Genomic DNA, 12989 nt, shown 5'->3' on the forward strand with positions numbered 1-12989 from the left:
GTTTCATGATAAAAATCTTTTTTATAAATAGAAGCTTGGGGCTGGAGAGATGGCTCAGTGGTCTAAAGCACCTACTTGAAACAAGCTTGGCAAAGCACAGGGACTGCGGTTCGATCCCCCAGCACCACATGCCAGCCAGCCCGCCCCCTGGTGGGCTGAGCTGGCCACACACACACACACACACACACACACACAAAAAATAAAAATAAATAAATAATTTATAAATAGAAGCTTATCCTAAACTGATACGATAAATATATAAGCAGTAATTTGGCCACTTATTATCAAGTACTATGTACTGTACATAACTGTCTGTGCTATCCTTTCATTGGTCAGTATCACCACAAACACAAGGGCAGCCAGGTCTGATGGCTCACGCCTGCAATTCCAGCACTTGGGAGCCTGAAGCAGGAAGACCGCCGCAAGTTAGAGGCCAGTCTGAGCTGCACAGTGAGTTCAAGACCACCCTCAACTACATAGTGAGACCCTATCTCAAAAGACAAAACAAAACAAACAAGTTGTGCTCTGATATCATGATGACTACAGTGTTACTAGGCAGCAGGAGGCTTTTCAACTCCACTGTAATCTTAAGGGATGTATGTGCGGTCCTTTGTTGACTGAAACATTATTATCTGGCATGTGACTATAGTCATGTGTTCTGTTGGGCTTCAAAATCTGTAACCAAGTTTATGTGATTACTTATGCTATTACAGAAGAGGAAGGTAGATTTATAACTGCTGATAACTGTATTCCAACTGATGAGGGCCACACAGACCTTACTATTTCTTAAGAGAAAATGCAAAAGGCAGACAAATTTACTGAGGTTCTCAAACATAAAAAACTTCAGATCCCAAATACTAAACAAAACAACATATAATATTATTCACAATAGCCCACACTAGATTATGCAAAGTGCCATTAAGAAGAGTAAACAAGGCCAGCAAGATAGCTCAGTGAACTAAGTGCCTGTTAAGGCAAACACAAGGACTAGGGTTTGATCCCTGACACCACAGGCCACACTGGCCCCACCCCTGGGTGTGCTGAGTCGGTCACCAAGACCCAGTGTGGTGGCGCATGCCTGTAATTTCAGCGCTAGGGAGGCTGAGACAGGAGGTTCACTATGAGTCCAAGCTGCATATGAGACCCTGTACCAAATACATAAAAAAAATAAAAAAATAAGGGTAAACAAATATACTACACAAAAATGACAATGAATAAACTGCAAGTATTTATAGTAATATAATTGAATATGACAGATATCATTTTGAATAAAAGAAGCCAGGCTCAAAAGAGCACATATTCTTTAATTCCAACCACACAAAATACAAAAAAAGGTAAAATTAATCTCTGCTGTTAGAAATCAAGTAAGCCATTACTTAAGACAATGCTATTTCTTTATCTGGGCGTTAATGGCCTAGGTATTTGCACTTTAAAAATTCATCAACTGTTATCTTAGGAGTTGTGTGCTTTTCTCTTTCTAAGTTATACTTCAATAAAAAGTTAAAAACACACACATAATGAAAGGCTTCCTAACATTTCAGTTCTTAAAAGTACTGGACTCTCAGATGCTAGAAAAATAAAAAGTGGAGTTGAGGAAGACGGGCGGGGGGGGGGGGATGGATACTGAAATGTGTTATGTACATGTACCAATCCCCTACAGTGAATTATGTACTGCAAACATGTACTGTTAAAAAAAAAAAAATACATGCCACACTGGCCCCAATCCCCTAGCACAAGACTGGGAATGGTGGCACACACCTGTAATCCCAGCACTGGGGAAGCTGAAAACAGGAGGGTCACTACGAGTCCAAGCTACATAGTAAGACTTTGTACCAAATATATTAAAAAATAATAAGTTAAAAATAAAAATAAACCATAGTGTACCGATGATATTACAAATGCTGCAAAACCTTGGAATACTTTAGTCTTTGAATTTTAAATTTTTTAAATCTTTTATTTATTTGGTACAGGCTCTTGCTGCGCAGCTAAGACTCGGAGTGATCCTCCTCTCAGCCTCCTCTGTGCTGGGATTACAGGTGTGTGTCATCACGCCTGGTTTTGGTGGCTGGGCATAGAGTGCCTAGGGCTCCAGGGCTGGCATGGCATGCGGTACTGGGGACTGAACTTGGGTCCTTGCACTTGCCAGGAAGGCACTTAGGCCACCAAGCTGTCACCTCAGCTCTAGTCTTTGAATTTTAAATAAACTCTAATACAAATTTTGGAAGCATATTTAAAGTAGAATGATTTTTTAGTTATGATGCAATTTCTCTGACTTACATACATCAGGCTGACAGAAAAGTCAAATGTTTTCTATCATGAGTTTTTAAAACTATAGGGGAGAAGAGGTTTTTCTCAGTATGGTCACTTAATGGCTGATTTTAAATATGTAGTGCTTTTATGTAACAAATAATTTTTAAGTAGGAAGTAGGACGACAGATTTTTTTTCTCAAGGAGGAAGGAAATCAAGGAGGAGTAACAGAGCAAGAAAAAAGAATTCTTTTTGTTACAGATGTGCTATATAACTGCACTAACATTACAGAGGGAGTGCAGACACTGTATACTGAAAATATTTACAATAGAATAAAAAGGAAGGGCATGAAGATGTGAAGGGGGAAGGAGGGAAGGGAAGAGAGATGAGAAAGAAATTAAGACCTATTAGGTCCATGTACCAGCTCACAAGGAATCAAAACATTATGTACCACAAACATGTACAAATAAAGCAAAAAGGAAAAAAAAAAAACCCTACTGGAATATAAAACAATATATATATTGTTTCCTGGCAACGCTATTTTCTTACGCCAATTTTTAATTACTTCTTAGCCCCAAACAGCCACATTTAACATGCTTTATTATCATACCGATCTTTTCCTATCTTAATTACTTTGAGAATAAAAAACATATGTGAACACTTATTTTATGAGCTGTTTGGAAGGCACTTAGAACTTTAATAAATTTAGCTAAGAAAATAGTCAAACTAATTAATGAAGCTTCATATTCACTAACCTAGTCCTTCATTCAATAGTTAAGAGCCCAAGAGGAAGCAGACACTGACCTACTTAGCCGCTGGTAACACACGCATGAAGAAAACGGCCTCTCGGCTTACATTCTAAAAGGCAGAGATAGAAAAGAAATCAGGTAAAGATGCAAGCCAGATATGATTTATTTGCCTCTAATCAAATGATATCAAAAAGCCTGCCACTTTATAACTACTCTTTACCTTTTTTTATGTATTTAGTACAAGGTCTACAGGGTCTCACTATGTAGATCGGACTCATAGTAATCCTCATGCGTTCAGCCTCCCGAGCACTGGGATTACAGGTGTGTGGCCCGGGGGGGCGGGGGGGGGGGACAAGGCATGTCCAGGATCGAACCCCAGCCGCTGCGCTCTGCCTAAGCAGGCACTTTAGTCCATGAGCTATCTGGCCAGTCCTTATAACTACTTATTAGATAAAAGATCTATTCTTGACATGGTACTATTCAGCATCACTGTGGATATTGCTACCAGGTATTTTTCTAATAAATAAAAAAGCATAATCACCCTTTCATGCAAGACTATTACAGTTTCTCTCCTTTAAAAGGACTAAACCAAAGACAATGTGTTAACCACTCAATGCACTAAACCAACAGTGGAGCATCATCACCAAAAGGAAGAAGGTGAAACGGACTTTAGAAGTCCATGAGCCCTCAGGGTTCTATAAACGTGAGGCCGGCTGGCTACTGCAGAATGTTCTGGCTGCTGTACTTCACTGCTATCAATCAGAGCAAGGGCAAGTGTTCCATATACTGAAATTCCCACAAAGCTCCTGGAATGGCAGAGACAATATGTAAGAAAAATGTTTTGGGAAACTAAGAAAAAGGCTGAGTAAGTCCTGGCTGTAAAAGCAAAGGCTCATTAGAATCAGCAGGGCCCCTTGCAGGGAGCCTACTTGCCCCTTCCCATCTTGCCCCTTTTATTTCTGATTATGTGACTGTTTCTCCTGTTCAGCTTCCTTGGACCTTCTTAACTCCTACTACTCAGGCAACCCATGTCAAATTCCCTTTCATCTTGCCATAAACTGGCTGGCCAGCCTCCTTGCCTGGACACTGGTGGTTTGGTTCATGCTTCTGCGCAAGCTGCTCCAGAAATAAGACTGTGAGCTGGGGAGATAAGCACCTGCCTGACAAACGCAAGGTCCTAAGTTCAATACCTGGTACCACATGCCGCGCCAGCCCCAAAACCAGGTGTGGTGGCGCAAGCCTGTAATCCCAGTGCTGGGGAGACTGAGACAGGAGGATCACTATGAGTCTGAGCTGTGTAGGGAGACCCTGTAACAAATAAATAAAAGACTTTTTAGAAATTTAAAAAAAAACATAGCTGAAGACTATAATGATAGTTAAGATATCATTTAAGGTCACATTTACTATGTATGGAAATACTGTTCTGTTTAATGTTTTAGACAGCTATTACTAAAATAGTCTTTCCAATATGAAACACCTTTAGTGACTATGTTCTTTGGATGGTCTACTTCTCACCCAGAAAACAGAAATGTTAATTTTTAAAAGCTGTTCTTTTAAACATTCTAAAATAGTGTTTTGAAATAATAATTATGATCAAGATTGCCACCTACTGGTAAAGAGCATTTTTATAAAATTGGGTTCAAAGTGTCTTCTAAAGCTTTATGTCAATTTTAAAAATCTATCCATTTTTACATGCCCAAGGGAAAGTATAGTTAGTAAAAATATTTAGTCAACTGAAACAGATCAATGTATGTTAAGGTACTTATAAAACTATAAAAAATCATCCTGTAAATACCTGTATACAAACAAACTGCTACCAAAAAATCTTAACTATTCTGAAAAGCAAAAAATTTACTATAAATGCTAAATAAAACTGACAGTTTTTTGTTGTTGTGTTGTGTTGTTTGGTCTTTTTGACACATGGTTTCATTATGCAGTTCAAGTTGGCCTGAAACTTGTAAATTTCCTGCCTCAGCTTCCTGTGTGCTGGAATTACAGATGTTTATCACCATGCCTGGCCAGTGATAGCTCTTACCTAAGTTCCAAAACAAATAATTGAAAGTAAAAGATTAAAATTTAAGATTCATTACACTGGTTTTAGTTTCACCATTTTAAGCCCTGGACATATAATAAGAACTTAATACAATGGTCTGGCTACCCTGAAGCCTTTATACATAGAGAACATACTAAACAGACAATTAAGGAGATTATTACCATGATAATGAGTGTGATAAAGATGGTTGGAATGGCATGAGTGGAACAGTACCAGGGAAGTGGTAACAAAAGTGACAGCACCTGAGCTGAGACCAGAAGGATCCAAGGTAGCTAGGCAGATGTTCAAGAGAAAACACTCTGGCAGAGGAAGGATCAGCAGAAAAAGGCCCCCCAAAAGCCTGGCATGTAAAGGAATCAAACTGGGGTGGCTGAAGCAGCAAGCCAAGTGAGAGCACTTTGACATAAAGTTGAGTAAGTAGACATGTCGCCATCACAGCAGGGCAGGTAAGGACATGAACTTTACCCTAAAGGCACCGAGAAGCAACTGAAGAGTGAATAAATCAGGAAAAAAAACCAAAACAAAACACAATCTAATTTGTACTTTTAAATGACTGCCAGGTTACTGTGTGAAGAATGATTATCTAGGATCAAGAGTAGAAGCAGGAATTTGGGATCTGAGAGAGCTGGGAGTGAGAGAGAAACCGAGAATGCTTCACAGAGAAAGACTGTCCAGAAATAAAGTAGTAAATTTTCAAAGCAATTGTGGCACCTGTCAACTCTGATTCACGGGTGTCACGGAAGAAACAAAGGGACTCCCAGTACTTGGAAAGGAATCTGAGAAGCATATAAGAAGTAGACGGGGCTTTTTTTTCCTTTGGTGTAGCTTGGGCAATCCATGTTTTATCATTTTAACAAAACCCACAACTACCTCATTGGATTGTGGGAGGAATAAATAGAATATCTGTGGAGTAGCTGACAAGCCAGTGTGCTACTAAAAATCAGTCCTCATATACTAACCTTTCTCATCCTTGCCAAACCCAGAGGTAGTGGAGTTTGATGATGTCAAAAACCAATTCTCCCTGGACAGTTACACAACAGTAGTACTCATCAAATATAGCTGCTATGACACAATTATAATCTAGTTCCGAATCAGATCTTATACCAAGAATTTTACTGTAACCAGTCCTTATAAGGAGTGTTAACACCTATGTAAAATAAACTTGTAGCAAATGATTCTGTAACTACTAATATGTTCTTGTCATACTCTCAAGTTCAAAAATGTGTCGTTACAAAATGGTTCTATTCTCTTTTAAAGATAAAAGGAAAATTTGGTAGTCACTGTAGTGTTTTCCTAAAAGTGCTGTGGAGTAAAAACAAAAGGGCAGGGGAGATGGCTCAGTAGAATAAGTGCTTCCCTGGCAAGCGCAAGGGCCTAAGTTCAATTCCCGGTTCCTCAAAAAAAAAAAAAAAAAAAAAGGAAAAACCTATATTACATGTTGAGCTATGGGTTTGCTTTCTTCAGAACAGTGCAAAGTGCAAAGAACCACAAGAGGAACCACCAGTGGTGGACACAGCAGACAGGCAACAAATGGAAGGATGGAAACAGCATGGAATGCTGAGGAAAAGCCTCCAAATCTAGATCTCAACAGAATAAGCACTGTGGTGGAGGAAATTTATGTTGTTTCATCCAGGTCCCTGCATCTCTGTACACATGGACACTTCCCAGGTAGCCCCTTGTAACTGGCAGGTTGGTTGGTTTGTTTCTTATCTTTCTGAGACAGGGTTTCACTATGCAATTCAGGCTGGCCCTGAGCTTACTTTGTAGCCCAGGGTAGCCTCAAACAGCAATCCTCCCGCCTAAGCCTCCTGGGTGCTGGCTGGGATTACAGGTGTGTACCACCACACCAGGATCCAACTCTGGTCCTTGAGCTTGCTAAAGCAGGCCCTCAATCTGCTGAACTATCTCGCCGGCCCTCAAGGCCTTTTTTTCCAACAGTGCTTTTTTCACTCACTTCATTCCTTTTCTACTAAAATATGAACAACTGCCCAGTAATGGAGCAATACTCTGTGGTGTCTGGTTGTACCAAACAAGCTCCACCGCTGTTTTCACACAGATTGCGTTCAGCTTCAAGGTTCAAAGAGGACTCGTGTTGCAAGCCCACCCCACTGATACTATTCCTTTTACAGGAGGAATTGGCATTCACACAGGTAATTTGTTTCTGATCTATGGGGAAAGGCTCGTATCGTCTAAGTTTGTGATTTGGTCAAGGTGTCCACTCTTTGGATCTCAGTTTAAAGATTAATGAAATGGAATTGAGAACACCCAGGATTAAGGGGAGAATTATACTTAGCACAATACCTGACACATAACCAATTCACAACCAACAATAAAAAAGTGATGTTATTACTGTTAATACAAATCATCGTAGTAATTAACGGTATTTGCCTAGCCACATAGGACTGTCTCAATCTCTGCCCTCCAGGTCTTGGTCCTCGCAGTAACACAATTCAGAGTATTTAAAGATGTCTGGGACGAGGAAGAGGTTGAGATGTAGTACCTGCACCCAGGAACTATCGCAAACGACGTCACCCTGACCCCCAAGGTCAGCTGATGAAGTGAAATTCCACAGGAGCTGTTACTCGGTCACCAGGTAGAACAGAGAAGACGTCGAGCAGCTCCGGCCACCGCCTGAAACCAAACAAATGGGTGTCCAGGCTTTGCCACTTGTCACACTTCAGCGAGCTGTTCAAGGCCCCTCTCAGGCCGGCGACATGACGCGGGGAAATGAACACCACACACGGCCACGAGCTCACCGGGGCCAAACTCCGCCTCAGCTCCTAGCCGCCTCCGCGGTCTCAGACCGTGACGTACAACCGCACGACAAGCTCCACGTCCATTGGTCGCGGGGCGCGACACTGCTGAGCTGGAGACGCCATCTTTCCAGCGCCTCTGCCCGAGCCCTCCCGTCGCCATGGTGACCGCGACCCGGTCACCCAGTTGGCGGCCAAGGCCGGGTTACGTCATTGTCTGTGCGCCGGAAGTGCTGATCCTCCCGCCGGAAGCGCTTGTCCTCACGCCTTGCGTGGTGACGTTTTGTAGCCCATGGGCGCTATATCAGACCGGACGAGGCGGTGTCGGACGGCGCGGCTGTCAGCGCTTGGCCGGCCCCTCGGCTATGGCAGTATTCCACGACGAGGTGGAGATCGAGGACTTTCAGTATGACGAGGACTCGGAGACGTATTTCTACCCCTGCCCGTGTGGGGATAACTTCTCCATCACCAGGGTAACTTCAGGACCCCCTCTTGCCTCTCACCGGAGTCCGGCGGCACATTTTCTCTTTGCTGTGTTGCCTGGCGCCGTGCAGTCGCCCTTGCTGCTCTGAGTCATCCTTTGCCTAAAATGAGGCCTCTGACTTCTCGGTGGACACGTCGTTCCGGCTTTCAGGCTGGTTTCTGAGGGCGTGACCCTGAACGCCGGGTTTGGACCGCACCAGCCTCTCTCAAAGAGCCCTTCGCTGGGATACGTGCTGGGGAGAGGAAGAAGCTCGCTTTTTATTTGCCAGGAGTTGCGAGATGACGACCCTCGCCTAACCTGCGTGGGGTTTCCACTGAGTGCTGCGTGCAGGGGGAAGTGGGGAGAGCTCCACCGAGCTCTGCTGGGGAGCGGGAGGCGGTCTACCGGGACACTTGCCCGTGGGGGTGGACGAGGGGGTTGAAGGAAGAAGATGGCCAAGGGAAAGCTGTACTGATCACAGGTGTTTGGGTTTCTTATAGGAAGATTTGGAGAACGGAGAAGACGTGGCAACGTGTCCTAGCTGCTCTCTTGTTATAAAAGTGATTTATGACAAGGTAAGGGATACATTTGAAAAGGGGGAGAGGGTTATGAGGTCGCAGAAAGACCTAGAGCCGCCTGGCTGTGAAGTTAGGTGAAGAAAGTTTCTTAACAAAGTTTCTTACTTATGTAACTCATGTTAGCTTTAGAGAGGATAATAAACTAATCTTTAATGAAAATTGATTATTATAAAGGGAAAATAATTACAAAGTTTATTTTAATTGATATTGTATTCTTTTATCTAATATGTAATACGTTTAGGGTGCCTAAACACATTTCTGTGGGGACAATTATGTTATTTCTTGCTTGGTTTAAACATATAACTGCATTATCCTGTTTGAGATATCTCCAAGTTGCTATTTTATGATTTTACCTTAGTCTTTAGTTCTTCTATTGCTTTTCCAAAAAAACAGAAAACAAAAAAACTAGTTTTTACTGCTTCCCTCAAAGTTTTATCAATACTTTAAGGTCATAAGTAAAGACTTAACTCTTCAGATTATGAGAGAAAGTGAGGGTGAAACACAGAACTTCATGAGAAACAGGCTATAATTTAGACTATAATGTACAAATTTAGTGTATTCTTGTAGTAGAATGTATTCTGGAACAAAAAGTGAACAGGACAAAGGAGATCAAGAATGCTGGTGTGGAAGATGGTTGTAATCTTAAATAAGGTGACCATGACAGGCCTTATTGATAGAGGTCTTACTAATTAGTGAGGGAGTGAGCCATCTGCATGTGAGAGGTGAAAGATTTGAGCAGAGAGAACCCCAAGTGAAGGAATTTAGCTTGGTTTTGTCAGAGAGCAGGAAAACATCAGTGTGACCAGAGCAAATGAGTAAGAATTGTCCAAGATGAAATAGACCAATGAGATGTTGAAGGGTGACTGTAAGGACTTTGCCCTTTGCTGTGAATGTTACCCTGGGCTACTGGAAACTTTTGAACAGAGGATTGTCATGTTCCTCCCAGACTTTAGAAGAATGTTTCTAGCTACTCAGTTCAGAGGAGACTCAGAGTGAAGAAAGAAACAGGGAAATGGAGTAGGAGGCTGTTCCATTAACCTAAGGTAGAAATGGTGGCTTGAGCCATTCTTCCACAGTGGAAGTAGTGAGAAGTGGGAATATACTTCAAATGATAAGGATTTTCTTACTGGTTGACTATAGATGGGAGAGAAGTCGGGAATGATTTCAACATGTGTGGCCTAACTGGAAGCAAAGTTGCCATCAGTTGAGGGGAAGTAATTAGTTGTACAGGAGGAATCGAATATACGAAGTTTGAAGATCTTATCCAAGTGGAGTTGTGGAGAAGTCAATTATATGCTTGTCGGGTTGGAAAGAATGCTGCAGTGTAAGTTTAAGAGTTCTCAGCAACAGATAGCATTTAGAGCCAGGAGATTAGATAAGATCATCAGAACTTTGGGTGATAAACAAGAAAGACTAACCTGGGATGCTGTAGGATTAAAAGGTCATGGTTTGTGATGCTGACTAAGCAAGTACTGTGGAAGGAGGAAAATCATATTCTGGGAGCCGGTTGGGTGGGGGAGAAGTGGAAGCAGGGATGTACCTTGTCAGATGTCGCTAATAAGAAATTGATAATTAGCTGTTGGTTTTTAGCAAGACAGACTTGGCTTGTTTAGGTGATGAGAGCAGTTTCAGTGGAGGATGAGGGGCAGCCTGATTAGAGAAACCTGACGGGTGGAAAACTGGTTGGAGAGAATGGTAGAATAGGAGGCAACAACTCTAGGCATTTCTTACAGGTATTTTGTTGCAAGTGGTAGGATAGATGTGGGTCAGTAATTGGTAGTGATAGAAAATTAAGAGGGTTTAATGTAACACACTTGGCTATATTGATGAATTAGACACTGGAAGTTAGAGTTAATCAAGGTTATGGTTTTACCAAATGTATAGGAAGATGTGAGAGAAGAGTGGTTACAATAATCTCATATGGAAAATGTACAAGGTAAAGAACATCAAGAGAGAGGGACTGAGAGAAGATGGTAGGAAGAATATAGTGGAAATCCAGAGGAATCGGAATGTAGGATCTACGTTAGGTAGAGGACAGCAACAGAGAGGAATAATATGTTTCTAGTCTCATGAGTGAGTTTCAAAGATGATGGACCTTTAGAGAAGAAGAAAGGAGATTGGTGAGAAAAAGGAGTAACCAGTCCTCAATACCAACCCCTGTGGTACTAGAGCTCTGACCACACACAGCCAGTACTTGAGGGGGACCTTGGGGACATTCCTTGGAGTATGGCTTCATCTCAGCCTGAGCACTGTTGACATTTAAGTGTGATGATGCATTGTGCAGGTCTGTCCTGCACACACGCTATTTAGCAGCATCCCTGGACTCTACCCAGTACGTACTAATAGAAACCCCCACTCGTGTCAACCCAGAGTGTTTCCAGATATTGGTGGCAAAGGGACATTTTAAAGAGAGATTGAGAAAGGGAGCACTGTGCTGAAGATATGCCATGAATTCCGAAGGGGCCAGTAGGTCTGAGTGGTGGGTAGGCGAGAGCAGGGGAGACAGAAGAGTAGTGATCCTTAGAGATCAAGTTGTAGGAGATGAGGGGTAGCCTGAGAAAGATCTCTTTTGTGAGTGACATAAACCAAGGCAGATATACATGTAAATTTATATATATATATATATATAGCTGGGGCCACTGAAATAGACTAAAACACCTGCTTAGGCAAGCACAGGGACCGCAGCTCAATCCCTGGCTGTACTAGCACCGCCCCCAGGGCAGGCTGAGCCAGCCAGAGTCTGGGTATGGTGGCACATGCCTATAATCCCAGTGTTGGGGAAGCTGAAAACAGGAGGACCACTATGAGCTGCATAGTAAGACTGTAACAACCAAATACATTAAAAAAAATAAAGTAGTCAGCGGTGCAGATTATGTGTGTTAGGAAACATAAAGGCCTATCTCTTTTATTGGAAGCACTAATTATTTTGAAGAGGATGTGTATTTCAATGCCCAAATGTTGAAGTAAAAACATTTTTACTTAAAAAATGTTTTAAGTAGAAACTTAAAACACATGACCTGCGTTTTTGTTATTTCTGGTAAGAACTTACATGAGAAAATGCTGTCTGAGAAGATGGGCATGTTTATAAGAAAAGGTCTTATTAAATAATATAGGACTGGGGCTGGTGAGATGGCTCAGTGGTCTAAAGCACCTACTTAGAACAAGCTAAGCAAAACAAAGGGACCGCGGTTCAATCCCCCAGCACCACATGCCAGACAGCCCCGCCCCCTGGTGGGCTGAGCTGGCCACGCACACAAAATGAATGAATGAATAAATAAATAAATAATTTTTAAAAAAAAGAAATTAAAAAAAATAATAATAATAATATAGGACTAAAAACATACTTTTAAGATTGTAATTCTAATACTGATAGTGCTCTTTGAACATGAATGAAATGACACAGCAATGGAAAACTTAACAGTTCGGTTGATTCTGTAGCAAAATGAAAGTGTAGTAGCAGTCAATACATTGTGTCAACTTGGCTGGATCGCCCTCAGTGGTTCTACACTCCTGACTGTGGAGGCTCCCCAGGTGCCTCAGCACAAAAAGGATATATAAAGGGGTTGTGGAAGGATTTGGTGTTGCACTTCCTCTAAAGAAATTCAGTCTTCACAGTCAGCTTGGATTTCATCTGGCTTCCAGCGCGGACTCTCTGGCCTCCGCATGGCCGACTTGTACTGAATCACTGCAGTGAGTCCAGGCCTTGCGACTAAATCCTTCAGTCTTGGGTGTGCACACACTCTCTGCAGGTGTGCTGACACCCTCTGCACGTTTGCTCATGTGACTCTGGCTGACTGTTGTAAGCCAGTCTTGTCATTTCTTGTACATTTGTACATCTTGTGTTATATCTGTTCCTTGTATTATATCTGTTGCTCTAGTGAAACCCTAATACAGAAAGTAATGTTAATGCCATTTCTTATGCTCTCAGGATCAGTTCATGTGTGGAGAAACAGTCCTAGCCCCTTCAAGCAACAAAGAACTGGTTAAATGCTGAAGAAGTCTTCAGAAATTCAAATCCAGAGTAACTGGATGGAAATTGCAAGTGAAAAGGCCCTGGCTTTCCAGTGACGAGTGCTTTATGATGTGCTATTCTGTTGGAGTGTCGATCTGTTCATCAACTGCTGTGTTTGTCTTCAGAAAGAGAA

At 42.1% G+C, this 12989-nt stretch overlaps 2 protein-coding genes across 6 annotated transcripts in view; one reads left to right on the plus strand and one right to left on the minus strand.

Moving 5' to 3' along the window:
• Oxnad1 (oxidoreductase NAD binding domain containing 1) overlaps nt 1–7815 on the minus strand; it is a 39930-nt gene extending 32115 nt beyond the window's left edge. The window contains exons 1-2 of one of the 5 annotated variants that reach the window (XM_023715769.1): nt 7551–7638; nt 3053–3106 (exon numbers count right to left, since the gene is read on the minus strand). The gene's annotated coding sequence lies outside the window, so the exon portion shown is untranslated. Of the gene's footprint in view, nt 1–3052; nt 3107–4187; nt 4225–7550; nt 7642–7726 lie in introns of those variants that run through there. The other 4 variants (XM_023715770.1, XM_023715771.1, XM_004631600.2 and 1 more) reach the window with 4 other exon arrangements.
• Nucleotides 7816–7872: 57 nt separating this feature from the next.
• Nucleotides 7873–12838, plus strand: Dph3 (diphthamide biosynthesis 3). The gene is made up of 3 exons (XM_004631601.2): nt 7873–8276; nt 8767–8841; nt 12773–12838. The coding sequence occupies exons 1-3, from the start codon at nt 7965–7967 to the stop codon at nt 12836–12838; spliced, it is 453 nt and encodes a 150-aa protein (XP_004631658.2). The 5' UTR covers nt 7873–7964.
• Nucleotides 12839–12989: the final 151 nt, after the last annotated feature.

The sequence above is a fragment of the Octodon degus genome, unplaced genomic scaffold (genome assembly GCF_000260255.1).
Source record: "Octodon degus isolate 3935 unplaced genomic scaffold, OctDeg1.0 scaffold00043, whole genome shotgun sequence".
Taxonomy (NCBI): domain Eukaryota; kingdom Metazoa; phylum Chordata; class Mammalia; order Rodentia; family Octodontidae; genus Octodon; species Octodon degus.